At 44.0% G+C, this 26293-nt stretch overlaps 1 protein-coding gene across 3 annotated transcripts in view; it reads right to left on the bottom strand.

Annotated features, from left to right (window-relative positions):
* Positions 1-1239: 1239 nt before the first annotated feature.
* The window catches only part of cers3a (ceramide synthase 3a), a 134446-nt gene continuing 109392 nt past the window's right edge, over positions 1240-26293 (bottom strand). For 2 of the 3 annotated variants that reach the window (XM_061735909.1, XM_061735918.1), the window contains exons 5-11: positions 18868-18925; positions 18656-18706; positions 17051-17143; positions 15525-15653; positions 9579-9685; positions 7532-7685; positions 1240-1753 (exon numbers count right to left, since the gene is read on the bottom strand). In XM_061735909.1, coding sequence (XP_061591893.1) covers positions 1571-1753; positions 7532-7685; positions 9579-9685; positions 15525-15653; positions 17051-17143; positions 18656-18706; positions 18868-18925 — 775 coding nt within the window. In that variant the 3' untranslated portion in view covers positions 1240-1570. The remainder of the gene's footprint in view (positions 1754-7531; positions 7686-9578; positions 9686-15524; positions 15654-17050; positions 17144-18655; positions 18707-18867; positions 18926-26293) is intronic. The other variant, XM_061735901.1, reaches the window with a different exon arrangement.

Here is a 26293-nt window from a genome sequence, read left to right as displayed (position 1 = left end):
CAGGGGCTCCATGGGTCTTGTGATTTGCATGTTTAGTTTGGCATCAGTTTTAGGTTTAATGCCCTTCATTACACAACCCTCCACTTTCTACAAGGATTAACTAAAAAAAACACAGGCTTGTGACACATGGTGATCAAGAGTAATTACAGGATTTCAGTTCAAAACATTTTTATCCCCGATTATTTACCCATTTTATCACCCAGTGCTCATACCTAAGTGACAGTCCTGGGCATTGCTCCCTCTACCAACCCCAGGAGGTCTCCTTCTTAACCTGAGAAGTGAGCAGGCTGCTTCTTTTCACCAGACAGGGTGGGGTTTCTCTGGCCGGACGTAACACATGGAAGGATCACATGGAAGGTTATTCCGGCTAGATCAGGGGTCGGCAACCTGTGGCTCTAGAGCCGCATGCGGCTCTTTAGCGCCGCCCTAGTGGCTCCCTGGAGCTTTTTCAAAAATGTTTGACCTTTTTTTCTTCTTTTTTCTTTTTTTCTTCTTTTTTACCTTTTCTTCTCTTTTTTCTTTTTTCTTCTTTTTTTTTCTCCTTTTTTCTTCCTTTTTCCTTTGCTTTTTAATCTCGACATTTCAACTTTTTCCTCGAAATTTCAACTTTTTTCTCGACATTTCGACTTTTTTCTTGAGATTGTACTTCAACATTAATCTTGACATTTCAACTTTTTTTTTTCGAAATTTTGACTTTTTTCTCAACATTTCAACTTTTTTCTGGAAATTTTGACCTTTTTCTCAACATTTCGACTTTTTTTTCAAAGTGCATAATGAAAAAAAAAATCTTCCCTCAGTTATAACTAATATAGATACATGCAGCAAGTGTTGCCTTTTTTTTTTTTTGCGGCTCCAGACATATTTGCTTTTTGGGTTTTTGGTCCAATATGGCTCTTTTAACATTTTGGGTTGCCGACCCCTGGGCTGGATCCTCCCCACCCCATCTGGCGCCCCGGCTGGCCAGAGGGGGCAGTGTAGAGCCCAGGACTGTGTGCAAGAAAAGCCCTTTCTCCAACCCCACCCAGGGTGTGGGCGCTGAAGTCATGGGGGAATTTAACACGCATTTCAGCTCCCACAGCATCCCCGGCGGGAATTGAACCCAGGACCTTCTTGCTTTGAGACGGCTGCACTACCTGCTGCGCCACTGTGCCCCTTGTTCAAAAAATTGTTGATAAAGATTAATCTTTATACTTTATGTAGCTTATACTAAAGCAGTCAAGTCAGACAACTCACACAGTGAAACTTTGAACACTTTAATAATGAGAAAACATACTTGACTTTTGGTATTTATGCTCTGTTCAAGCAATTAGTTATGCCCAGTCCAGTTTTAAATGCAATCCATTAAAGAGTTGTTAAATTTAACAACTGAATAAACAAATTAGCTACTGTCTGAATATCTCCAAAATGTCCACGTTCACTGAGTGTCAGTTGGTTTTAGGTACAATTTTAGGGGAACATAATAAACCTTCACAGAAAAAACAACAAACAGACAGAATGTGAACATGTAAGCTAGTTTGTGGTCCTGTCAGAACATTGGTATAAGCCCTTAACTTATAATGAGCATGACTCATTACGTGGTTTTTGACCAGCAGAAATTCTCTGGTTTCGGTATTCCTAAGCAGCCATTTTTGTCATCCCTTTCACCGATTTCTTGTCCTCTGACATGTGTGTGTTGTTGGACACAATCATCCTCTGTAGGACTGGTTTCTTGCCCCTCGTCTTCATCGTTGTCACTCCTCTCATCTCTTGTTAGCTTTGACAAAGAAAGATAGAAACATTAAAAATGTGAAAAAGTGTGAAAATCACATAACAGTCCCAATATAGAATTAGAATTAGAATTAAAATGTCTTTATTGTCATTTGTACAGGTACAACGAAATTGGATACAAAATCTCAAAGCTCAAGACTGGACTAGCATGTACATGTATGTGGGTTTGGGGGCCTTCAACACATGAGCATGGCAGCTTTATGCTCACATAGCTACAAACGGGCGTAGCCAGACACTGTAAACATCCAGGGCTTAGTGTATAGAACAGCATTGTTAGGGAGGTCAAGGGGCATGTACCCCTGGAGCACTTTTTTTTTTTAAACAACTAAGCTCTGATTATTAACTCTGATGTTTTCTGCAGTTTCTAATGACCAAATTGAAAATTAAAAAAAAGCAAGATGAACCCCCGCAGTGAAAGACTTTGGCTTGTTGTAGAAGGTCTTAAGCCCCAGATATACTTGCTGTTTGTGCTTGCGTTCACGTCCGTTCTCGTGCACCACCAACTGCAACGTCGCTCGCGTAGTACGCGAGGAGAGCGCGTCGTACCGGTGGTGACCGATAGGGGGCAGTAAGCAGAGCAACAGTTGGAAAAGTGATTAAATATTTAGTAGTAGCGGTAGTAGCTGTAGCAGATTAGAACAACGAACAAGTTAACATGACAACATTGGACGAAGAGGAGATTATAACATTGCTTTGGTTGTGATCTCGGCAAAGGAAACGGCACAAGCGACACCAGCTGGTATCAGACCGGGACCAGCTGGTATCAGACCAGGACCAGCTGGTATCAGACCAGCTGGTATCAGACCGGGACCAGCCGGTATCAGACCGGGACCAGCTGGTATCAGACCTGGAACAGCTGGTATCAGACCAGCTGGTATCAGACCGGGACCAGCTGGTATCAGACCGGGACCAGCTGATATCAGACCGGGACCAGCTGGTATCAGACCGGGACCAGCTGGTATCAGACCGGGACTAGCTGGTATCAGACCAGCTGGTATCAGACCGGGACCAGCTGGTATCAGACCAGGACCAGCTGGTATCAGACCGGGACCAGCTGGTATCAGACCGGGACCAGCCGGTATCAGACCAGGACCAGCTGGTATCAGACCGGGACCAGCTGGTATCAGACCTGGAACAGCTGGTATCAGACCAGCTGGTATCAGACCGGGACCAGCTGATATCAGACCGGGACCAGCTGGTATCAGACCGGGACTAGCTGGTATCAGACCAGGACCAGCCGGTATCAGACCGGGACCAGCTGGTATCAGACCAGCTGGTATCAGACCTGGAACAGCTGGTATCAGACCAGCTGGTATCAGACCGGGACCAGCTGGTATCAGACCGGGACCAGCTGGTATCTGACCGGGACCAGCTGGTATCAGACCGGGACCAGCCGGTATCAGACCAGCTGGTATCAGACCGGGACCAGCTGGTATCTGACCGGGACCAGCTGGTATCAGACCGGGACCAGCCGGTATCAGACCAGCTGGTATCTGACCGGGACCAGCTGGTATCAGACCGGGACCAGCTGGTATCTGACCGGGACCAGCCGGTATCAGACCAGCTGGTATCAGACCGGGACCAGCTGGTATCAGACCGGGACCAGCTGGTATCAGACCGGGACCAGCTGGTATCAGACCGGGACCAGCTGGTATCAGACCGGGACCAGCTGGTATCAGACCGGGACCAGCTGGTATCAGACCGGGACCAGCTGGTATCAGACCGGGACCAGCCGGTATCAGACCGGGACCAGCCGGTACCAGACCGGGACCAGCTGGTATCAGACCGGGACCAGCCGGTATCAGACCGGGACCAGCCGGTATCAGACCGGGACCAGCTGGTACCAGACCGGGACCAGCCGGTATCAGACCGGGACCAGCCGGTATCAGACCGGGACCAGCTGGTACCGGGACCAGCTGGTATCTGACCGGGACCAGCTGGTATCAGACCGGGACCAGCCGGTACCAGACCGGGACCAGCCGGTATCAGACCGGGACCAGCTGGTATCAGACCGGGACCAGCCGGTATCAGACCGGGACCAGCCGGTACCAGACCGGGACCAGCCAGTATCAGACCGGGACCAGCTGGTATCAGACCGGGACCAGCCGGTATCAGACCGGGACCAGCCGGTATCAGACCGGGACCAGCTGGTACCGGGACCAGCCAGTATCAGACCGGGACCAGCCAGTATCAGACCGGGACCAGCCGGTATCAGACCGGGACCAGCTGGTATCAGACCGGGACCAGCCGGTATCAGACCGGGACCAGCTGGTACCGGGACCAGCCAGTATCAGACCGGGACCAGCCAGTATCAGACCGGGACCAGCCGGTATCAGACCGGGACCAGCTGGTATCAGACCGGGACCAGCCGGTATCAGACCGGGACCAGCCGGTATCAGACCAGGACCAGCCGGTACCAGACCGGGACCAGCCGGTATCAGACCGGGACCAGCCGGTACCAGACCGGGACCAGCTGGTATCAGACCGGGACCAGCCGGTACCAGACCGGGACCAGCCGGTATCAGACCAGGACCAGCCGGTACCAGACCGGGACCAGCCGGTATCAGACCAGGACCAGCCGGTACCAGACCGGGACCAGCTGGTATCAGACCGGGACCAGCCGGTACCAGACCGGGACCAGCCGGTATCAGACCAGGACCAGCCGGTACCAGACCGGGACCAGCCGGTATCAGACCGGGACCAGCCGGTATCAGACCGGGACCAGCTGGTACCGGGACCAGCCGGTATCAGACCGGGACCAGCCGGTATCAGACCGGGACCAGCCGGTACCAGACCGGGACCAGCCGGTACCAGACCGGGACCAGCCGGTATCAGACCAGGACCAGCCGGTACCAGACCGGGACCAGCCGGTATCAGACCAGGACCAGCCGGTATCAGACCAGGACCAGCCGGTACCAGACCGGGACCAGCTGGTATCAGACCGGGACCAGCCGGTACCAGACCGGGACCAGCCGGTATCAGACCAGGACCAGCCGGTACCAGACCGGGACCAGCCGGTACCAGACCGGGACCAGCCGGTATCAGACCGGGACCAGCCGGTATCAGACCGGGACCAGCCGGTACCAGACCGGGACCAGCCGGTATCAGACCGGGACCAGCCGGTATCAGACCAGGACCAGCCGGTACCAGACCGGGACCAGCCGGTATCAGACCGGGACCAGCTGGTATCAGACCGGGACCAGCCGGTATCAGACCGGGACCAGCCGGTATCAGACCGGGACCAGCTGGTACCGGGACCAGCCGGTATCAGACCGGGACCAGCCGGTATCAGACCGGGACCAGCCGGTATCTGACCGGGACCAGCTGGTATCAGACCGGGACCAGCACCACTCCCAGCCAGAGCCAGAACTGCAGGTCGCGTACGCTTTCAGCGTCTTTTTGAGAAATTTCATGTTGACGCGTCAAATGAACGCAGGACACGCATGGCGGCCATGATGCGTACGCGGCCTGAACTGCAAGTATATCTGGGGTCTTATCGGAACATTTCAGATTTTTGCATTGTAGAAGTGGGGATGAATCAGGTTCATTATATTAGTTCTCTTCCAGTTTTAAAAATGGGAGTTTGTAAATACACCAACCCTTACAAATAACATTTTATAGCATTTCTACAGTAATGCAAGATACGTCTATGATATTCTGTAGGCCTAATTCCTCTGGAGTCTCACCCCTCCCTGAAATCTATCACACTAATCCGTCATCTGTCCTCAAAAACAAAAGATCTGCTAGAAGTCTCTTTATTTTTTTTCAAAACTGTGGTAATCTTTCAATAACTTTTCTCTTCAATAATAAAGGAAGTCTGGTAGATCAGATCCACATCTAGATTTAGGATTACCTCCAAAGCACATTTAAATTTGCTAGCGGCACATAGATTTCTAGGCTAAGCCAAAATAACTATCAGCCGTGAACTCAGTAACCAAGGAAAATATTTTGTGGCTGACTGGTTGATGGTAAAATGTTGTCACTTGATCCCGTCTTGAACTACGTTCGATTATCCATCAAAGGGGTGTCTTGATAATATTCCCATTATCCTGTTTTATCTCGCCATGCCAACTAGATGACAGTAACTTCCAGCAAGATGGCACATTTGCTCAGTGAAGGTATAACCCCCCAATTTTTCATCATACTTTACTTCTTGATACATCATAGAAGATCTTAAATGGCTTTATGTTAATGTCAACAAGGTTATTAGATTATTTTACAACTTTCTAAATACATTAAGGTTATTCACATGCCTACACTAAACATTGTTGGTGTAGGCCTGTTGTTTTTCTTTAATTAGGGCCCAAGCACTTACAGTGCGAAGGCCCTATTGTATCTGTAGGAGATGTTCTCGTTATTTTCCTCGTTTTTGTTTTCGTTTTTCTTCCAACGAAATGAGGGCCTTTTTGCCCCCTAAACGTGCCCCAAAAGTCACCAAATTTTGCACGCAAGCCAGGCCTGGTGAAAAATGTGATATTTAATGGTTTGCATTAATGGGCGTGGCCTAATGGCTCAACAGCGCCCCCTAGAAAACTTCGTGCCTCAAGCCCCACAATGCGGTTGGACGTACATGCACGAAAATCAGTACACACCTGTATCATGTTGCAACTTAAAGAAAAGTCTCTTGGCGCCATGGCCGAATCTGAACAGGAAGTCGGCCATTTTGAATTAATCGTGTAATTTTGGCACAATTTATGCCATTTCTTCGGCCGTTTCTTCGCCCGAACTCAAAATGTGCGTCTCCATCCTGCGACGACACGCATTACTTTTCTCAGTCAAAAGCGTTACCGTGGCGACGATAGACGCCAAAAAGCGCTCCCCCCCCTTCATCTGATTGGTCCATATTTGATAGTCCCTATTTTCTGCCATAACTTTTGAATGGTTTGACATAGAGAGTCGTGGGTGGTGTCATCGGACTTGATTTTGACCTTTTTTCTCTTCTGTGCATGTTTGCAGGCCGGAGCTTCAGGAGCTTCATGGTGACCTGCAGTCCCCCCCTCTGATCATCCCACTGCTGCCTCCACCTGTCTATGTAGAAATCTGGTATATGCTTGCTGACATACTGCGCCCCCCGACCACCTCAGTGTCTGCTGTCTACATCTTTTTATATAGTCATCCCTGTAGTGCACCAGTTAGCCATTGTGTCTGTGTCTCTCTTTTCTCTGTTCTTCATTCTCTCTATCTGTTCTCTCTTTTCCTGCTCTGTCCAGGTCCTGGTCCAGGTTCCTTCCTCCTAAAATTGAGTTTTTCCTTGTCACTGTTTGGCTTAAGGTTTTTCTCCCACTAGGGGAATTTTTACCTGCCATTGTTCATGTAATATTTGCTCAGGGGTTATGTTCTGGTCTCTGGAAAGATCCTAGAGACAGCTTTTGTTATAATAGATGCTATATAGATAACATTGAATTGAATTTAATTTAATTTAGCATTTGGTTAAGATGCACAACACCTAAAGGTTATTGTGTATACGTTTTTATTTTTAGTCTGACTAATTAATTTAATACAATCCCACTGATGGTTTGACAGTGGTCACTGGCTTTTGGGAGCACTATGGATGTTCAATGTAGCCTAATCATCAGCATGATGCATAACGTTATGAATATTCATGAGCACAGTGGAAAATGTCTCTTTTTTTAGGTACATATAGCAGCTGTTGTCTGTGCATAGATGGATACTATGTGGATAATACGTACCAATGTCTCTATGACCTTAACTGACCATGAATACACCAATGAAAAATGTCATGATCGGTACTGAGTCAACTTACTGTGCCAAACATAAACTTCTTGACCATGCAGAGAATGAGGTAGGACCAGAATATGTGAAGACAGAGAAGAACCACCAGCATCAAGTTGAAGAAGTAGTAGCCAAAGTAGGCTGGGTAGTAGATAACAGGGTAAACCCAGGTACAGTGAATAAGCCTGAAAAGCAAAAAAAACAAACTAATTATAGAATCTGTAGAAGCATCTGTAGAAGACAGACTATGGTACCTAGTAATGGTAACTGGGGGTACAAGATGCTCAAATCAAGACTCAATAGCAACAACAGAATAAGCTGTTTGGCATTGGCAGAGAAGACTAAAATAGTTTGTCTCAAACATAGCTTTGTTGTAGATATGCTGTTATAGAGCTACGCTGCAGGGGGGCACCGACATGTTCCACTGAGCGATGCCCATCACGCCTCCTTCTCTTTCCTTTCTCAGTTATTAATTAGAAGTATCTCATCACCATCTCTGTTTTCCATTGTTCTTGTAGTTTGTTGTGCTGGCCTGCCCCCCTTCATCTGTTTATATAGTCATCCCTGTAGTGTCTCTCCCACTCTCTGCTCTTCTCTCTCTCTCCCTACCTGACATACTGTAATTGACAATAAATAAATACATGTAAATTTGGTTGAAATAATACAATTTTGTGAAATAAAAATGTAAAACTAGTCCTATAATTTCTATCCGATCCCGTTCATTCAGAAACCACAGTTATCGATCGATCATTAGACCCATACCCACATACTTATATATGTATGTATGTATGTACGGTATTTTTGCGACCGTACGGCGGGTCGTGTGGAAAGGCGCACCCTCAGTTTTGTGTGTCATTTCTGTATTTAAAACACACACACGGTGCACCTACCGAAAAGGTTCCGTCTACACACACACGGAGCGCCGCCTTTCAACAACACACAGACGCGCGCCGCACAACACACACACACAAGCATATGAGTGTGCGTATTTAAAAATAGAGCGGGAGCAAAACTTAGTTTTATTGTGCTTTATTTAAGTTATTACAATCGTTATTGCATTAATCAAACCGATCGAAGTCTTCATCCTCCGTTTCTGCATTAAAACAGGTGCGCTAAATCAAATATGCAACAGTTGTCAGGGCTCAGCATGTCGGGCTTCATCCAGAGCTGAGACCGGGAGAACTGATCAGCATGTTGGGCTTCATCCGAGCCTGATCGTGCTGAGCCCGGGAGAAATGATCAGCGCTGCGACGGGCACGACTCAGGCGGCAGCTCTCTGGCCGTGCTGAGCAGCCGAGTCACTTTCCGATGCCGGCCTTTGTGAAAGCTCGAACAACAGCCCAGCCCAGCAGACACGTCAGCCCACAAATCTACAATCCATCAACAGTAAACGACAGATCCCGCCGACCGAGCGGCAGCCGACGCGTCCCAGCCCGCGGGCACGTGTCGGCTGCCGCACGGCCGGCGGTTCCTCCGGCCTTCGGCCTTCCAGCCTTCCGGCGTTCGGCCTCTGCGGCGCAGCCCCTCCCGGAGCAGCGTCTCCTTCTCGGTAGCAAGGCCGAGTCTCCCCGTCCGTTCCAGGTGTCCCGCCACGGAGCCGCCATCGGGCAATCACGGGCAATTCACGCGCCTCCCTTCCCCCTTTAACGTTCTCATGGTGGCCTCAATTACGTCCGCCTTACAATAATACAATGGGCGCATCGCGTCATTGGGCACGAGGTACATTTAAAAAGAAAATAAAACGTTTATATGCGCCTAATGGTCGCAAAAATACGGTATGTATGTATGTATGTATGTATGGATGGATGGATGTTTACTTTGTATACAGTATGTGTGTGTTGAAATAAACACAAGAACTAAGCTAACTATTGCATCAATAAAGTACAAAGCTACATTTACTGGGTTAATATAAGTCAAGAATGTAAGAGGTGCATTGTGTAGAGAATATCAGTAAAAGCACATCTGCATTACATATTTTAAACTTTTTCAATATAAACAAGTATTAATATTTACCACTTCAAAATAAATCAACATAAATACATTTTCAGTGTAATTCCCTGAACAGTTAATGGGCTCACCAGAATGGAAAGATGACCAGTCGTGTAACCATGAAAACGATGGCAAACAAAACAAAAAGAGCGTTGCTGGTTTTTTCCCATCGGGCATAGTTGAATAATTTGGCAGACTAAAAGAAAAAAGAAAAGATTAAATCTGTTAACAAACCACACTCAACCAAGTGTCCATTTTCAATTTCCCTAAAAGAATTTCCAATAGGTTGCCTTCAAAAATCAGAAGAAAAAAAAGTGTTATCACACTCTCAGCGAAAGACGCATATTTTGCATTTGCAACTCATGCAAAGCATGAGTGAGTCATATGCTTTGCATGGGACTCACTCAGAAACAACTAAAACTGCTTCTCCATTCATGCTTTTGGAATTTCCAATAGGTTGCCTGCAGAAATCACACGAAAAAAACTATTGGAAATATCAAAATCCCAAAGAGATTGATAATGTTGTCTATCCATCATGTAAAAACCTTGTATCAGTTGTTGCCAAACTTTGTAAAAAGTTGTGAAAGTTGTGTGACGTCCCTTATCGCAGAAAGCCTCAGTCCCAGGCTAGATCTGAATCCCAGCCTGGGTCGGAGTCCCAACTTGGGTCCATGCTCCAAAGCTGTTCAGTGAAGTTTACTAGAGGTAACTTTTCACTGCCAAAAATAAAGACAAACTATGGTAAAAGAACAGTGATTTACAGCGCTATGTCTGCATGGAACCCACTTCCCAAACACTTTAAGCAAACGTTTAACATAAAAGAATTCAAATAGTTAATAATGACTTGGATTTATATAGCGCCCTTCAAGGCACCCAGAGCACTTTACAGAGACCATTATTCATTCATACACATCCTCACTGGTGGTGGTAAGCTATGTTTTGTAGCCACAGCTGCCCTGCAGACTGACGGAAGCGTGGCTGCCATATCGCGCCAAACGGCCCCTCCGACCACCACCAACATTCATACACATTCACACACATTCACACGGGGCAAGGTGGGTAAGGTGTCTTGCCCAAGGACACTACGACAGCAAACTGGGACAGAGCGAGATTTGAACCGCCGACCCTTCTGATCATTGGACGACCCGCTCTACCACCTGAGCTACTGCCGCCCCAAAGATGTTAGTAAAGAAACATCTCCTGAATAGATATATATAAAACGTATTTAATTATTATTAAATAAATAATGTAGAGGGTATGTCTGTATATATATGTGTATGTATATATATATATATATATATATATATATATATATATATATATATATATATATATATATATATATATATATATATATATATATATATATATATATATATATATATATATATGTATATATATATATATATATATATATATATATATATATATATATATATATATATGACTATTTATTTTTTCTTTATTTTCTGTTTTTCCATTTTTTTATATGCTACCTCTTTAGGTTTGCTTTTAATTTAATTTATTTTAATCTTTGACCCCAGGAAGAATAGCTGCAGTTTTGCTGTAGCTAATGGGAATCCAAATAAAACTATAAAGTATAAACTACATCTGGTGCGACAGAGATCTGATGGTGGCAGCGTGGGTGACTTATTAATGTGTTAAGATCCACTGATACAGAGGTCCAGATTGGGATTTTAGGAAGATAAATGCAACCATCAAGGAGATGTCTTTTCCCTGAAGTTCTGTGATTCTTTCAACAGGCTGCATATCTGTCCACTGTTGTGATGACAATTTCTGAAAGGATTAATTCAATTAATCAGGGGTCTTCAAATCCAGTCCTCAGCGTGTCCTCCACATTTTAGATGCTTCCTAGCTGTAACACACCTTATTCAGATGAATTGATCAGCATCAGCTTGTTACCAGGATCTGTGGTAAAGACCTATAACAGCAGCCCTCAAAGACCAGACTTAAAGAGCCCTGGTCTAAGGGTGCTTTCACACCTGTCCCGTTTGGAGCAGTTGTTCCGAAACAGGGAGCGTTTTCCCCTAAAGATCGGTTCGTTTGGTACATGTGAACACAGCAATCACGCTCAGATGCGGGACAAAACAAGCAAGCCGAGATCCTAGGAGAAGTTAGGGTTAGGTTCTCGGCTCGCTTCCATTCCAGACCTGGAGCGGTTCGTTTGCAGTGAGAACATAATCCACACAGCAACCGACACAACTCACTCATAAGCTGCTTTCACATAGAGCGCGGTTTGCGCCGCGCCCATCGCCGGGTAGGACGCAGAGTCGGCGCAGCCTCCACCACCTTCTCTCCTACTGGACACAACTTTCTCTCTTCTCCCTTCTCTCTCTCTCTCCTATTGGACGTGCCGAGATGTCGTCACAGCGCGGCACGGTGAAATAAAAAAATGTTCAATTCGGGCAGGCAGGCGCGGCGCAACGGCACGGCAGGCGCCTTCTTGCGCGCCACCGAGCTCGGCGGCAGAGCGGTCCACTCTTGCGCCGCGGTAGCACTTACACAATGAACGGGATCGCCAGCGGCGGTCTGCGATTTGCGCCCCCTATGTGAAAGGGGTTATAACCATTGTTTTTCCCGGGGTACGGAAGAGGAAACTCCTTCCACGTTCATTTGTGACCAATGAGAGAACAGTTGGTTCGCGCATGGCATTAGTTAGCAGCTTTGAACCGCTACAGACAGTTGCCTTGTGAACACAAACGCCACAAACGAAAAATGAAACAACTGTATCGATTTAGCCCCTGAATCGGAACAAAACAAACGTGCCACAGGTCTGAAAGCTCCCTAAATGTTATTGTGATGCACTGTATTGTTATTTAATTAACTGTATTGACTTACCAAATCTGGCCACGATTTAGTTCCCTGCAACTGATACCCCTTTTACACCAAGCTGGTTCCAGGGCTGGTGCTAGTGCCGGTGCTAGAGCCGGTTCGCGGTTGGTTCTAAGTAAGAACCGTTTGCTTTTACACAGCTGGTGTTGGCCTGCAGCTGGCCAGAGAGCCACGTCATCACGTCACCACTCCCCCACGTTTTCATCCCCACCCTGATCAGGAAGCTGAGAGCCAAAAGCTGTTTTAATTTCAGCTGTAGCGCTGTTAATATGGCATTTTATTAAGTTTTAATATTTTTTCAGGTAAAGTAACCTTTAAGATCCGCAACCTGGGCTCAGTTTATCCAAATAACGCCTGTTAAGAAATTTGACTCGAGAGCCGGCAGCCCTGGGGCACAGCAGCTCCTCAGCCGGCTCAACCTGCGCCGTCTTCCCAGGGGAGAAACCTGCAGCTCTGTTGAGAATTACGCTGGATGAAATAAATCATTTAGGAAGATAAATGTTGGTTTAATAGATGAAATCTATCAGTTGTAGCTACGCCTGTTAAGAAATTACGGCGTACGGCGCGCGTCGCCGCGTACATCAACGCAGAGCCTACGGCACAGGCTCTGCGTTGATGTACGCGGAACCAGAACTGCGGGCTGGGAGCGGGCTGGGTGCGGGTTGGGACGCGTCCCCGCGGGCCAGGAATTTTTATTAAATAAATGGATCGGCGGGCACGGAGCATCGGCGGGCACGGAGCCCACACGGAGCGGCAGCCTCGCGTCCAAGCGTCCCAGGACTGGAACGCTCCCCCGCGGGCTGGGACACGAGGCTGCCACTCCGTGCGGGCTCCGTGCCCGCAGACGTTACTGTTGGTGGATTGTACCGTAGACCACTGCTGCTTCTGTTTTACATCCATTATTAAATAAATGGATGTAATAATAAAAGAGTCTGCTAACTTAACCGCCGTCTTCAACGCTCCGTTGTTTAAAAACGGCGCTCTTCCGTGTTTATTCTGCTTTGGTTGTTCAGTAACACCGTCTCCAGCCCCGCCCCCAGCCCCCGACGTAAACTGGTTCTTACGCCTGGCCCAGCAACCAAAGAGGGCTGGTGTAGCACCAGTTTTGAGAGCCAGGCGCCGGTGCTTAGCCTGTGTAAAACCAAAGAACTGGTGCTAAGTCTGGCTCTAGCCCAGAACCAGCCCTGGAACCAGCTTGGTGTAAAATGGGTATGAGTAAAACTGAACCAACATAATCTTTTTAAAAAATCATTACAAGAAGAAAAGTCTGGGCCGCTCGGTGGCGCATTGAGTTAAGCCAGCGGCTCATATACTGAGGCTACAGTCCTCCTGCAGTGGTCGCAGGTTTGAATTCCGGCCTGCGCACCTTTGCTGCATGTCATCCCCATTCTCTCTCTCTACCTCCTTCCTGTCTGCAACTTGAATAAAGGGCCACTAGAGCCCAAAAAAATCTTGAAGAAAAGTCTGAGTTTTGACCCCTCAAATTTGCTACTTCAGTGTCTGTGTGTACTAGAAGATGGAGCTGAAGACTTGCAAATAACTAAAAAACGACATCTTTCATCGTGCTTAATTAAGGAATCATTTCCTACTGCATCACAGCGCCTACAAAATATGTGAACCCCTTGGAATTAGTTTATTTTCTGTTTTAATTTGCAAACAGGGAGATCTAGTCTTAATCTAGGTCACAATGAAAGACAAACAGAATGTGGGTAAACTGACAACAGCTAGAAGGTCCTGGGTTCGATTCCCGCCGAGGACGCTGTGGGTGCTGAGTGCGCCTTAAGTTGATTTCAGCACCACACCCTGGTTAAGGAAGTTCCTAGAAGACTTGAGACTTGGTAGAGGGTGAGTAAGGACTAGGGCGGGAGTGGAATTTTTTTTTTTTTTTTCCCCCATTTTCATCACCCAGTGCTCCTACCTAAGTCAGTCCTGGGCATTGCCCCCTCTACCAACCCCGGTAGGGTCCTGCACTGAGGTCTCCTTAACCTGAGGAGTGAGCAGCTTCTTGTCACCAGACAGGGTGGGGTTTCTCCGGCCGGACGTAGCGCGTGGAAGGATCACGTTATTCCGGTCAGATCCTCCCCACCCCATCTGTTCCCCGGTTGGCCAGAGGGGGCAGTAGAGCCCAGGACTGCTGCATGTTTTTGTGAGGGTAGCTCACATTGCTACCCAAGGGAACACAGGGAGAACATGCAAACTCCACACAGAAAGGCCCTTTCGCCAACCCCACCCAGGGTGTGGAAGCTGAGGTCATGGGGAAACTCATCGCCCACAGCGTCCCCGGCGGGAATTGAACCCAGGACCTTCTTGCTTTGATTTGCTGTTTTGCCAACAGGCTATAGCAAAGATTTAATTTACTCTTCTAAACAACTCTCTCTCCCATTGGCTAGTTTTCATCACTTTGAATTAGGGCTGTCAGTTTAGCGCGTTAATTAGATTAATTAATTACACTGCTAATTAATTTGTTATGAAAATTAACGCAAATTAATTATGAGTGGCAAAATGCGTGAGTATTTTAAATTGGGCCCATTGAGGGACCCGTAGGCCACTTGGCAGTGGCAGGTCACTTCCCTCTTGCTGCCAGTCAAACTAACAAAGCAGGGTGACAGAGGGACTATCAACAAGAATGTGGTGATTTGTACATTTTGTTAAAAATAATGTTCCTATCAGCGGAGCTGCTCCAGCCTGAATCATCATTTAAACGCTAAACATGTCCGGACAAGTTCCACTGTAAATGTTACACGTACTAGTACTTGAATTGCTGTATTGAGTCAGCTTTAGTTTTAATTTTGAATTGAGAGTCTGCTTAAGTGCCTATTTGAGACTCAAATAGGCAACATTGGCAACACTTTCACAACATTGTTGGTGTAAGCCTATTTTCTCTTTAATTTAACTTTACTTTTCCATCAATCCTGTCTTCACTTCTTATGTAAACTGTAAACAAATGAAAATCACCGCGCTACTGCAGATTAGTGCTTCTGCTGCCGTCTAATCTTTGTTTCTGTTTCCCAGGAATAGAACGTCCCGTCTGTCCCCATGTCTCCACCTTAATTACTCATAATTATTCATTGAAAGTGTTGAAAGATAGACTTTAAACAGATCACAGCACAATCAGGGATGAACAGTCATCCATTATCAACATGCTATTAGGTAATAAGCTGTTGGCACTTGCTTTCACTGACCTCCAGTAAAACATCAGAAGCATCATGGATGAGCATGACCAGAGTTCCTATACGGATGAAGTTGGCACACCAGGAAAATGATAAGAGGACCAACGTGGCCACGTGGTGAACAATCTGCTCCTTAAAGTCCTGAAAAATTGAATAAATAAATATATGAAATAACATCTTAACACGATTGATTATTTTATTTAATTCTGTTTTATGTCATGACTAGGGCTGGGACGATACGGTAACCCACGATTCAATACTGTGGCGATATGTGGCCCACGATAACGATAATATCACGATACACGGTATCTACAATATTCAATATATTCTAATAAATTTCATCAACAATATATCACGATATATGTGACTGAAAAAGAACAAAATACGCATAAAAAGGAAAACGTCTGTAGTTATGCATTTATTCAATGCCAAAACTTCATACGATGTACAAAGAAAAAGCATTTGTATATTTCCTCACTGCCTCCTAGGCTTGTAAATGTAAACACTGTATAGCTGGACAAATTGCATGAACAATAGTGCGGTGACAACCACGTAAATCCATTATGTGTGTCGATATTTGTCGCCAGTTTATCAACTATTTATTGTGACAGAGAGCGCAACAATATATTGCAATGTCGATATTTTTCCCACCACCACTAGTCATGACCTGCTTTCATGGCTCATGCAACCGAAACACACTCCACACGCACACAGCTTGCAATATTGATTGAAGAGATTTACAAATGTTGCTTTTTAGCTAGGTTTTACACATGCTTTTCCACTAGTACCTACTCAGCGCGACTCGACTCGCCCCGGTTTTGCACATACTTTTTCTTTATCTATTCTGCCGAGGTTCTAAGCAGCTGAGTCGGCTGTATCTGACATCATCACACTACAGGCCACCGATTGATCGGGGGGTTGGAGTCAGACGTCTGAATCAGGAGGAGGAAATCAGAGAAAGAGCGATTCGCGGTTTCTTAATTTTATTCAACAGACAATCGCAGCGTAAAAGTCTGTTTCATGATCCAACTCTGAGGTGCAGATGTTCATAAACCTGGTGCTGAGGAGAGAATTAAAAAGGGATCTAGACTGAGATAAGGAACGACCAGATCTACCAGGAGCTCTGTCTCTTCATAGCTGCTCACGGCTCCAGCTGACTTTCAGCAGCGCTGAGACAAACAAACAAAAAAAAAGCGTCGCCCCTTAAATCTTCTCTCACTTTCATTTTTTAACTTGATATAGAACACAAGCCACAGACCCAGCAGCACATCTATCATCTCCTCCAGGTTCTACATCTTTAGTGTTGTTGTCTTCTTCGTTTAGATACACAATCAAATACGTCACAGCAGCTTCGCTCCAACCTCCTACTTCTGATCTGCGTGTCTAAAAAGAAACAAGCTGAGTAGGTTCTAGTGTAAAAGTGTAAAAGCGCCAAAAGTGTCTCAATATTTTTGGAGTTTGGCTTGTGGAATGTATGTGTTATCGGGTGCAGGAGATGAACAAAGCTTACGTTTCAACCTCTGACAACCACTACACACCCTTCTCTTGACATCAAAGGAGAAACTGAAGAGAAGACAGCCGTAGAAGCTCATCTCCAGGATGTAATACCAGTACTGAGACTCCAGCATTGACTGGGGACAGAGACGAGCAGACATGGAGTCAGGAAAAACTGGACAAAAAGACAATGTTGAATTATAATTGTAGACAAGCTACCCTGGGAGGCCAACTGTCACTATTTCTGGATCGATCCTTTAACTGGAGCAACATTTCTGAAGACTAGTTTCAGACTGGATCCTAAATTTGACAGGACCTTTCCTAGATTAAAACATGTAATCTATAGAGGGAATGCACATGACGTCACAGATGCGACTTCACAGCGGGTTACGCCCACTGAGTGTCAGAAAGATTGAGTGTCAGAAAGACTGAGTGGCAGAAAGACTGAGTGTCAGAAAGACTGAGTGTCAGAAAGACTGAGTGTCAGAAAGACTGAGTGTCAGAAAGACTGAGTGGCAGCGTAAACTTTCAGTTTGAGCAACTGGAAAACATCTAAAATGGGAAAGAGCTGTTGTGGGATCGACTGTACTCATAGATTTAGCAAGAAATCAGAGTTATCGTTTTACAGACTGCCCAAAAATAAGCTTAAGAGAGACAAATGGATCGCCGCAATTCACAGAAACAACTGGATTCCAGACACCAAAACGTGGATTTGCGGTTCCCATTTTGTATCAGGTAATGTTGGATTTTTGGGTAGCTAACGTTAAACGGTCAAATCATAAAGTTCCGTGTCCTCATCACTTTAATTTCTTCAACAAATCCTGCCTTGAAGTCGGACCAAGCGTGAACACTTTTGTAAGCCTTCAAGCTTTGCTTCATGTATTTCCCCGGCGTAGAAATTAAGTACATATACATATCAGGAAACTGGTGGCCAAATATTAATGTCCATGGACCACTGGTTCTTCAGGTAAATGTACGATACGATACAATAGTTTTTTATTTGTCATTTCAGGACACCTGTAACACACAGTGCACTGAGAAAGGAAATTTTTTTGCCTCTGGCTCACTGTCAAGTCCAACTGGCTTTAATTTAAGAAGATAATCGGCTGTTATCCCGTCTTCTCCACTAGTTGCCACTCAGTGTGAGTAAGGGGGCTGGTACAGTGGGAAAGTGACGTCAATGCAAACCCCCTATTTTTTTCTTCAAACACTGCTACAACTTCACTTGCAAAATGTAAATTAAATGTATTGTTGGATCCAAATATTCTTCAACTGCAACAAATTTCCCCCTAAATTCATGATAGAAAATAGAATAATCCTCAAGGAAGACATGTTTCCAGTCAGGTTTCTGCCCTGTTTTCCATAGTAGACACGGTCAGACTGATAGCTGTGGCAATGCAGCTTTGTCCTTTTCTCACAAACCATCAATGATGTTCAGTCAGCTCGCTGATGGAGGAACAAACTGTGTTCACTCACAGCTGTTTTCAGTAAATTTGGCTTTTTGTGTTTTGGTAGTCAAAGTAAATCCACAGTACACAGAAGCATCAGATTCATTCTGTTCACTTTTAAGGCTTTATAAACTCATATTAAATTAATGTTTTAATGATGTTGACGTCATGACTATGGGCTTGAAAGAAACATAAACACACCTGCTTCGGATAACCTGTCCAGACTTCTTTTGTGTCATAAAGCCATTCTTTCTGCAAAAAGCATTCAGGGAAAACACAGACTTTAAAGGCAAGAAAAGAGTTGAGAACAATAAAAATACAGCTTCTAGGTCAGCGGTGCCCAGACTGCCCTGTGGGGACTTTCCTGTTAAAACGGATGAGTCTCAGTTAGATGTTGTTCTGTATATACTCACATCATGAAGCGCCACGATTCCTCCAATGAACGCCAACAAGTAGAAGACAAACCTCCAGCTGCAGTCATCCAAGAGAGGTCAGTCAGACAACTCTCGCAGTAAGTCTAAAACACTTTATTGTAACACATATTTGGCTTTGGCGTTTAGGCTCCATTGAAGCAAAGTTTATCAGGCTTACACATAAATACAGGCGTGTAGGACTGAAGCCCCTCTTTTGAATGGGAGCCCACAGGTGGAAGCCGGCGTGGAGGTGGGATTTAAGCCGGGCACACACCGTGCGATTATCGGCTCGTTTTGAGCCGATTTTCCAGTCGTGCAACCTCACGACGAGCTCCCGATCACAAATCGTGAGGTCGCAAGAAAATCAAGCGTGTTTGAAATCCTGGTCGCTCCTCGTGAAGGAGTCCAACAGTTGAAGCAATGCTGCGACCTGATTTGCCTCATCCTTTCGCAGAGAGCATGCGCAATATCTGATGTCACGTCAAAAAACTATTATTTGTAGTTTAAGTGTTGCAAATTCACATTACAAATCATGTTTTAATAGCAAAAAAAGACTGCATTTCCACGTATGGTGCGGGTCGCCGCGTACCCTACGCCGTAGGCTCTGCATTGGTGTAACACGGAACCATAAATCAGCCTTACGGCGTACCCTACGCCGTAGGCTCTGCGTTGGTGTAACACGGAACCATAAATCAGCCTTTAGGGTGTGCGCTGTCTGCTGTTCGGAACAACTCTTTTTTCTCTTCTCATTTTGCTGGGACGCTGGGTCCCTCCGCCGAGACACAACTTTTGCGGTATGAGTTCTTTGTTGTGTCTAAAATTGATGCGCAGTGCCCACCCAATCAGAAACGGTACAGATATTTTGGGATTTTTTTAATATATATATATATATATATATATATATATATATATATATATATATATATATATATATATATATATATATATATATATATATATAAAAATAAAATTATAAAAAAATAAAGGATTCCCATAACCTTTGATCGGGTGGGCAGGAGGCACATTTGGGTGGTGGGCACAGCCCACCGCTGCCCCAAAACCTGCCTCGAGTTCCAGTACACAGAGGTCCGACAGGAGGATTATGATCGTATAGTGTGAGCAGACCGGTCGCATCCGAGCATCGGCTCGTACAGTGTGAGACCATAAATCGTGGGCTGTGAACTTTTGAACTCCGCGATCTAGTCGTGCAGTGTGAGATGGGGCAGTCTCATACGATTTAAAATATCGCACAGTGTATGCCCAGCTTTAAAGCAAGCTAGGTTGAGACATCCGAATGCATCTAAAGCCTGAATTATGGTTCTGTGTTAAATCAACGGAGAGCCTGCTCCGTAGGGTACGCGGCTACGCGGGAGTCTCTCCGTAGCTACGCCGTAGCCTGACCTGCACCTCCCAAAAAACGGAACTACGAGTCGAGTCGACGCAGACCCAACGCAGACCGAGAGGGCTGTGATTGGTTTGCTTGGTAGCAACGCATTTCCGGTTCCGGTTCTCTCTCGTTCGCCATTGTTCACTGTGACCGGGAAAGCCGGAAGCTAAACAAAGAATCAACTAGAGACGATGATAACAATAAAACTGTTGTAATTCAGCCACATTGGAGGGTTTTCGAGCATCAATCGCGTTTTCTTTTCTTCGGAAAAGAACGCACCCCCTTAGTGCTCTGGGGGGATACTGCACCGCGGCGAAATGGAGTGACAGAGAAGTCCGAAGAGTTCACGACGGCGTCACGGCAACGGTATAGGCTCTGCGTTGGTTTAACGCAGAACCATAAATCAGGCTTAAATCGGAGGAAATGCAGCCAAATAAATATTTTTTTCTGGACTCAACTTCTGACAGGAGTGTCTCCAGCTCACACTCAATTAAAAAACTTTTGGAAGTTCCTTGTTTGAATGAGCAGTTTTTCATGGACATTTATCCTCGCTTGCGGGAGGACACAGGGAGGAGTATCATGTTCCCACATCCATATTCAATTTCACGATGGTTGTGATGTTCAAATTAAATATGCATGGTTTGGGCGTACGCAGTTTTAAACATCTGAATTTTTTTTTTGCATTGGCAAAAGATTTCTGCGCAAGAATTCACGATGAAATCCTTGCAATCTATGTTCGTGAGTCCCCTGATATTTTCTGGAAGAAATGGCTTTTGTTTTACATCCAAACCATTATGTCCAAAGGAAAGGGTTTGAAATAGCATGATTATATCAGTGTTTCCTTCTTTTTTTCAAATTAGGAGTTTTATCTAAACACGAGCAACACTGATACCTCATCATAACAAGGTTCTTGGTCTGACTCCCAGCAGAGTATGTGAGTTCGTATGTTCCCTCCATGTTTGTGTGGGTTTTTTCTTGCTACTCGCACAGTCCAAAAACATCTGCGTCAGCTTAAATGTTGATTCTAATCTCCCTGTAAGAGTTAGCATGTGTGGTTGACACATATTCTGTAATAGACGTCAGCAAATCCCTCTGAGCCTGAATTGGAATAGGTGGGTATAGATCATGGATGGATGGAATGATGGATGGATGGATGGATGGATGGATGGATGGATGGATGGATGGATGGATGGATGGATGGATGGATGGAAAAGGTATACAGTGGGGCAAAAAACTATTTAGTCAGCCACCATTTGTGCAAGTTCTCCCACTTAAAAAGATGAGAGAGGCCTGTAATTTTCATCACAGGTAAATCTCAAATATGAGAGACAAAAACAAAAATCCAGAAAATCACATTGTCTGATTTTTAAAGAATTAAATTGCAAATTTGGTCATTAAAAAAGGTTAATCTCAATACTTTGTTATATACCCTTTGTTGGCAATGACAGAGATCGAACATTTTATTTAAGTCTTCTCAAGGTTTTCACACACTGTTGCTGGTATTTTGGTCCGTTCCTCCATGCAGATCTCCTCTAGAGCAGTGATTGGTCCGTTCCTCCATGCAGATCTCCTCTAGAGCAGTGATTGGTCTGTTCCTCCATGCAGATCTCCTCTAGAGCAGTGATTGGTCCGTTCCTCCATGCAGATCTCCTCTAGAGCAGTGATTGGTCCGTTCCTCCATGCAGATCTCCTCTAGAGCAGTGATTGGTCCGTTCCTCCATGATCTCCTCCAGAGCAGTGATTGGTCCGTTCCTCCATGATCTCCTCTAGAGCAGTGATTGGTCCGTTCCTCCATGATCTCCTCTAGAGCAGTGATTGGTCCGTTCCTCCATGCAGATCTCCTGTAGAGCAGTGATTGGTCCGTTCCTCCCTGCAGATCTCCCTGCAGAGATTATCAGTGTCTTGTATGTCTTCCATTTTCTTTTTTTTTGTCATTTACTTTTTATTGGTTTTGTACATAAACAAAAAATCAAACAATCAACATGAAGACCTATAAATCCGAACAAATATCAAGGGGAAAGCAAAAGCATACATAAGGGGACTGGTAAACACTTCCAGAAAAAGGAAAAAAGTACGTACGTATAAAAATATTCCGATAATACAGTTTGAAATTACCTGAAGTCCGGTCTTGTGGTAGAGACATATGTAATCCACTTTTGCCAATTATCATTAAATGCCTCTTTTTGTGTTCTTAAATTAAAAGTAATTCTTTCCATTACATAGATGCTGTACACAATATCAATCCATTCATCGACACTAGGTGTCTCCCTCTTCAGCCATTTTTTTGTTATTGATTTCTTACAAGCCACCAGTAATATTCTCAATAAATATTTGTCTTTATTCCTCCATTCCAGTTCCTCTATATCCATCAAGTAAAACAAACTAAAGCCAAAAGTTATTTCTGTTGAAAACACAGTCTCAAGAATTTGATGTACTTGCAACCAAAATGGGGTCACAACAGGGCAACACCAGAATATGTGGTAGTGATTCGCCTCTTTGCTTCCACAACATCTCCAACAATCTGTCTGAGTAGAATATGATCTCTTCTGATATGGAGTGCAAAAATAGCGGATCACATTTTTCCATGCATATTCTCTCCAGAGTGGAGAATTTGTTGTTTTCCATTGTTGTTTAAAAATTTCCTTCCATTTCTCCTGAGAAATTATGATATTGCTTTCAGTTTCCCATCTTGATCTAACCGTAGCTGTATTTTCTTTGTTAGATGATTGAAGACTTGTGTATAATTTTGAAATTATCTTCTTATAAGGTTCATCTTTATAAACATTAACAAACACCTGTAGAATATCATTTCTAGGTTAATCATTTTTTATAATTTTTTTCCCAACATAATCTCTTATTTGTAAATACCTGAAGAGGTCCTGGTTCTGCAGGCCAAATTTATCCTTTAGATCTTGGAAACTTATAACCGTACCTTTACTTATTAGAGAATAATATGTTGTAAGTCCTAAGGAGGTCCAATCCTTGAATCTATGGTCGTGTTGACTAGGTGTAAATTGTGGGTCATAAGCAAACCATTTCAAGATTTCAAATGACTTTTCTTAAATCGGGCTGTTTTGATACATCACTCAAAAGCTTTAGTGAATTAGTGATCCAAGGATTATCTTGGTCAGTAAGGTGTTTGTGTAATGACGGATCCCCAATCAGAGCAGTGACTGGAAATCCTTTTCCCATTGTTTGTTCAATATTTTTCCATCTAGCCTTGTAACTAGGAGTACACCAAGCGATCAAAGGTCTAAGTTGAGCTGCCTTGTAGTAGTCTTTCAGAATAGGAAGAGCAAGTCCTCCTTTTTCTTTTGAAAGCTGGAGTATCTTATATCGTATTCTGGGTTTTTTCCCAGCCCATATGTACCTAGAAATTAATCTGTCCCATACTTGAAATTGTTTTTCTGGTGCTTCTAAGGGCAATGACTGAAAAAGGTATAAAACCCTCGGCAGGATGTTCATCTTGATGGATTCAATACGTGAGCTGAGGCTTAGGTATGGTATCAGACTCCATCTATGAATATCTTCCTTGATTTCCTTAATAAGAGGTTTATAATTGATTTCTGCTATTTTAGACAAGTCCTTAGGGATATGAATTCCTAGATATTTTATAGATTTTTCATCCCAGTTTAACTGAAATTTCTGACGGAGATCAGGAGGAGGATTGTAATCAAAACTAAGGTTCTGTGTTTTTTGAACATTTAATTTATAACCTGAGAAAGAGCCATATTCATTTAAGCATGTCATTAATGCTGGCAAGGATCGTGTTGGATTACTTAGATATATTAATACATCGTCTGCAAATAACGCCAGTTTCTGGTCATCTACTATTTTTATCCCCTCGATTGCTTTATTTTGTCTTATTCCTTGAGCTAGAGGCTCGATAAAAATAGCAAAAAGAAGAGGGCTCAATGGGCATCCTTGTCTCGTTGATCGTTCAAGTATAAAAGATTTTGAGAGTTCTCCATTAATCTTCAGCCGAGCTGATGGGTTTTTGTATAACGTTTCTATTGTTTGTATTATTGTCTCATTAAAGCCAAATTTTTCCATTACTTTAAATAGGAATGTCCATTTTACAGAATCAAAAGCTTTTTCCGCGTCCAAGCTAACGATCATTGCCTGAAGATTATTTTTGGTAGTATGTCTAATAATTTGTAGTGTACGTCTTATATTATCTTGGGTTTGTCGACTTTGAATAAACCCTGTTTGATCCAAATGTATAATCTGTGGCAGAATCTTGTCAAATCTTTTAGCAAGGATAGAAGTGAATAACTTATAGTCTAAGTTTAGTACACTAATTGGCCTGTAATTGGTGCATTCTGATTTATCCTTTCCTGGTTTTGGAATAACCGATATTGTTGCTTCCTTCCAGGAAATTGGAGTCTCTTTTGTCTGCAAAACCCAATTAAATGTTTTCACTAAAATAGGTGTCAATACATCTCTTAGAGTTTTGTACCATTGTGCTGTGTATCCATCAGGACCTGGGGATTTATTTGTTTTCAATCTTGTTATGGCATTTTTGACTTCTTCCGTTGTTATCGCTGAACTTTAATGTATTATTTTGAGTTTCAGAAAGGACTGGCAAATTCACTGACTTCAAAAAATCCTCCATTTTGCTGTCGTTATCTACTTGTGGTTGGGCGTATAGTTTTTCATAAAAAATTTTAAAACAACTTTTAATATTATCGATGTCATGATATTCTTGTTTAGTCACCGGGTCCTTTATGGAATATACTGTATTATCTGCTTGTTGTTTTCGCAGTTTAAAGGCAAGAAGTCGAGCATGCTTACTGCCTCCTTCATAGTATTTTTGTTTGGTGTACATTAATCTTTTTTGAATTTCCTGTGCATATATTTCGTCAATTTCATTTTTCTTCATTTTCATCTCTAATTTTATATTTGAATTTAAAGATTTTTTTATGCCGTTGTTCTAGTATTTCTAGTTCGTTATAGAGTTTATCCAGTTTTTCCTTCCTGCGTTTCTTAAGCAAGGATGTCATGGCAATTAATTTGCCTCTCATTACTACCTTGCATGCGTCCCAAAGCACAGTCGGTGACACCTCTCCATTATCGTTAAATTTTAAATATTCCTCTATGTCGTTTTGTAAATGTTCTGCCGTGTCTTTATTTAAGATACTGGAGTTCAGTTTCCAGAGTGTTTCTTTACGTCTTGTTCCTATGTTCACTGACATGTAAACGGGGCAGTGGTCAGATATACAGTGCCTATCATAAGTATTCACCCCCTTGGATGTTTTACCCTTTTAGTGCTTTCATAAATCAATCCTGGTCAATAAAATCTGGCTTTTTTAGCACAAAAATTTACTGGAAAAAACTCTTTAATGTCAAAGTGAAAACAGATTTCTACATAGTAATGTCAATAAAATAAAAATATATAAGGAAATATAATGGTTTGCATAATTATTCACCCCCTTTTTAATTGACTGGTCTAATTCGATAGAGGTCCATCAAATTGTTTCCAATAGTCTCACAATTAGTGAAATGAAGATCACCTGAGTGGTGTGGGTGTGTTTCAAGTGATTGAGGTATAAAACACCTGGTTCTGAAGGGTCCAGACTGGTGGATCAGTACTCCTCGCTACCATTACACCATGAAGACAGAAGAACACTCCAAGCAACTCAGGGAAAGGGTTATTGAGAAGTACAATTCAGGGGATGGATATAAAAAAATTCCAAGGCATTGAACATCCCCCGGAGTTCAGTGAAATCAATGATCAAGAAATGGAAGGAATATGGCACTTGTGTGAATTTGCCTAGATCAGGCCGCCCTTGTAAACTGAGTGACCGTGCAAGTAGGAGACTAGTGAGAGAAGCAACCAAGACCCCTATGACTACTCTGAAGGAGTTACAAGCTTCAGCTGCAGAGACGGGTGAGACTGTGCATATAGCAACTGCTGCCCGGGTTCTTCACCGGTCAAAGCTTTATGGGAGAGTGGCAATGAGAAAGCCACTGTTGAAGAAAACTCATATTAGATCTCTACTAGAGTTTGCCAAAAAGCACGTGGATGACTCCATGGTC

The sequence above is a fragment of the Cololabis saira genome, chromosome 2, assembly GCF_033807715.1.
Source record: "Cololabis saira isolate AMF1-May2022 chromosome 2, fColSai1.1, whole genome shotgun sequence".
Lineage (NCBI taxonomy): Eukaryota > Metazoa > Chordata > Actinopteri > Beloniformes > Belonidae > Cololabis > Cololabis saira.
Note: the sequence above shows the minus strand (reverse complement) of the source record. Positions and strands in the feature narration are given on the sequence as shown.